This window comes from Magnolia sinica, chromosome 4 (assembly GCF_029962835.1).
Source record: "Magnolia sinica isolate HGM2019 chromosome 4, MsV1, whole genome shotgun sequence".
NCBI lineage: Eukaryota > Viridiplantae > Streptophyta > Magnoliopsida > Magnoliales > Magnoliaceae > Magnolia > Magnolia sinica.
Genome location: NC_080576.1, coordinates 111,853,040 through 111,855,919, shown reverse-complemented (window position 1 = coordinate 111,855,919; position 2,880 = coordinate 111,853,040). Strand labels below are relative to the sequence as shown.

Sequence of the window (2,880 nt, the reverse complement as noted above, 5' to 3'; positions counted from 1 at the left end):
CCTTCTTCGCCACCCGCCACACTTCTTTGAGTCATTTCATCAAACACTTGGTAAGCAACGTCAATATCAAAGTAACTGAGTCACCGAACTAGTTCGATCTGAGTTCGATTTGAGCTAGGTTCTATCTGAGTCGAGTCGAGCTGGGGCCAGCTCGAACTCAGCTTCGACCGAGTCAAATCAAGCTTTTTTGAGTTGAGTCAAGCGAGCTAACTGAGCTAGCTCAGTTCGTGTACACCTCTAGTTGTACATGGTATGGCCTGCCCGAAAGGAAGTTCCTTGGCTGGGATGCTAGTTGGGGCCCATAGTGATGTTTGTGAGAAATCCACACCGCCCACCCATTGTGGGAGCTCATTTTAGGGCATGCAACCAAAATTGAGGTGGATCCAAAACTCAAGTGGGCATGATGAGAGGGAAAACAAGTGAAAGAGTTTCCAACCGTTGAAACCTTCCTGATATCTACTTTGATATTTACGTGCCATCCAAACCATTTAAAGGTCATTCCCACTCGGATGAAGTGAAAAAACCCAAAACTCCACCTGATTTGAAACTTTGTGGTCATTGAATCTACATTGTTTCCTATTGAACGGCCCACTTGAGTTTTGGATACACCTCATTTTTTATGGTATATTCTGAAATGACCTCCCAAAGCATGTGGACGGTGTGGATTTCTCACAAACATCATGTGGGACCCACCTAGCATCCCAGCGCAGGAACTTCCTGCGAAAGGCATTGGCAGGAAATCCGCGTCAATTATGGTGGGCCCTTGACACACAGTTGTAGGGAAACGGATTGGCTACTCCCCCTGACACCAGCCCCGGAGCTAGTGGTCGGTGCTCTGTGGGCCCCACCATGATGTATGGGTTTCATCCATTCCGTCCATCTATTTTTATAGATCAATTTATGGTAATACACAAAAAATAAGGTATATCCCAGTCTCAAGTGGACCACATTACAGGAAACAGTGTTGAATGAACTTCGACCATTAAAAACTTTTTCGGTTGCATAAAAGTATTGGATCAAATTGATCTTTGTTTTTTTCCCTTCATCTGGGTCTTTATGACCTAATCAACAGATTGGATGTCAAATAAACAGTACAGTGGACCTTAGGAGGATTTAAATGATGGATATCCAATCACTATCGTTTTCCTGTGGTGTGGTCCACATGAGATTTATATCCCTCTCATTTTTGGGATAAGAACCTAAAATGACATTAAAAAATGGATGAACGGAATGGATGAAACACATACATCATGGTTGGGCCCACAGAGCACCGACCATCAGCTCCGGGGCTGGTGTCAGGGGGAGTAGCCAATCCGTTTCCCAGTTGTAGGGACGCGGATTTCATGCTAAAGCCAGTTCCTGTGCAAGGATTCTGGATGGGGCCCACTGTGATGTTTGTTAGAAATCCAACCCGTCCATCCATTTTTTGAGCTCATTTTAGGATATGAGACCGAAAATGATTAGGATCCAAAACTCAAGTGGGCCATACTAGATGAAACAGTGGGGAAAGGAATTCCTACCGTTGAAACCTTCCCAGGATCCAACTTGATGTTTATATTCCATCCAAACCGTTTATAAGATCATTTTCACTGAGATGTAGTGAAAAAGCCAAGAAATTAAACCGGTACAAAACTGTTGTGGCCATATAAATGTTTCAATCGGTGGTCACTAAATCCCCACTGTTTCCTCTCGTGTGGCCCACTTGAATTTTTGATCCTCCTCATTTTTTGTCGCATGTCCTAAAATGAATTCGAAAAATGGATGAACGGAGTGGCTTTCTCACAAACATCATAGTGGGCCCCACACAGAATCTTTGGCAGGAACTTCCTGCGAAAGGCTTTCCCAGGAAATCCGCGCCCCAGTTGTAGTTTTAAAAAAATTAAAAAAATAAAAATAAAAAAATAAAATAAATAAAAAACTTATTCTCAAAAAGTTGCCGAGGAAATGGCCTCATGTGGCTCAAAAGCCCTCACCTCCATCTATAAATAGAGACGCTGAGACAAACATAGGCAACTTGGGTAAGATATTCCAATGGCAATTCCAGTAGTGCTCATCGTCTTTCTAGCCATCTCCACCATTTTCACGCCTCCATGCACAGCTGATAGTGTACTGTACACAGGCGAACGTCTGGAGGCGGACCAATCACTGATTACCGGCAACTACGAGCTCAAAATGGAAGATGATTGTAATGTAGTGCTGCTTGACAATCACGAGCAGATATGGGAGAGTGGAACCAGCGGCAAAGGCAGTTTTTGCTTTGCTAATCTGACAGCATATGGCGAGTTTGCAATATTTCAGTACTACACGGATGAAAAAGTTTGGGGCAACGGTGCCAAGCTACCAGAAGAAACAAACTGTGTCCTAATCGTACAGCGTAACCGGGATGTCGTGGTGCACTGTAATCCTCTTTGGTCCACTGAGACCAGCATCCAACCAGCAACCAAGGCACTTGGACGCAACATGGGAATAGGGAACAGCGTCAAACCAGGACCCAAGGCACTTGGACGGGCATTCGTGTTAGTGAACTCTGAAGGAGAATCGGAGCTGGGATCCATGATCACTCAAGTAGTTAATGAGTGACCTAAGTGATTTCCTTATAAGGGTAATTTGGGAAGAATAATAGCCATAATGGCTTAATTAGTATTATTACTGTTGCTGTTGTTGTTGCTGCTGCTGCTGGTGCAATGTCGCCACTGCCGCTGTTGTGGTCTTCGTTGTTGTTGTTGTTTTTATCGTGTGGTATTTCATATTTGTAAGTGATTTCCTTATGAGGGTAATTTGGGAAGAATATTAATGGCCATAAGCTTAATTAGTATTATTATTGTTGTTACCCATAACTTGTACGGTTTAGCTTGAATTATTTGTAAGCCAGGTATTATG

General features: G+C 43.4%; 1 protein-coding gene across 1 annotated transcript; it reads left to right on the top strand.

Moving 5' to 3' along the window:
• Window positions 1–2,031: 2,031 nt before the first annotated feature.
• On the top strand, window positions 2,032–2,580 carry LOC131244294 (mannose-specific lectin-like). The gene has a single exon (XM_058243928.1). It carries the CDS (start codon window positions 2,032–2,034, stop codon window positions 2,578–2,580), a length of 549 nt encoding a protein of 182 aa, XP_058099911.1.
• The last annotated feature ends 300 nt before the right edge of the window (window positions 2,581–2,880 follow it).

Excerpts from the sequence above, each read along its gene's own strand:
- LOC131244294 (XM_058243928.1), top strand. The coding sequence starts at position 2,032 with ATGGCAATTCCAGTAGTGCTCATCGTCTTTCTAGCCATCTCCACCATT.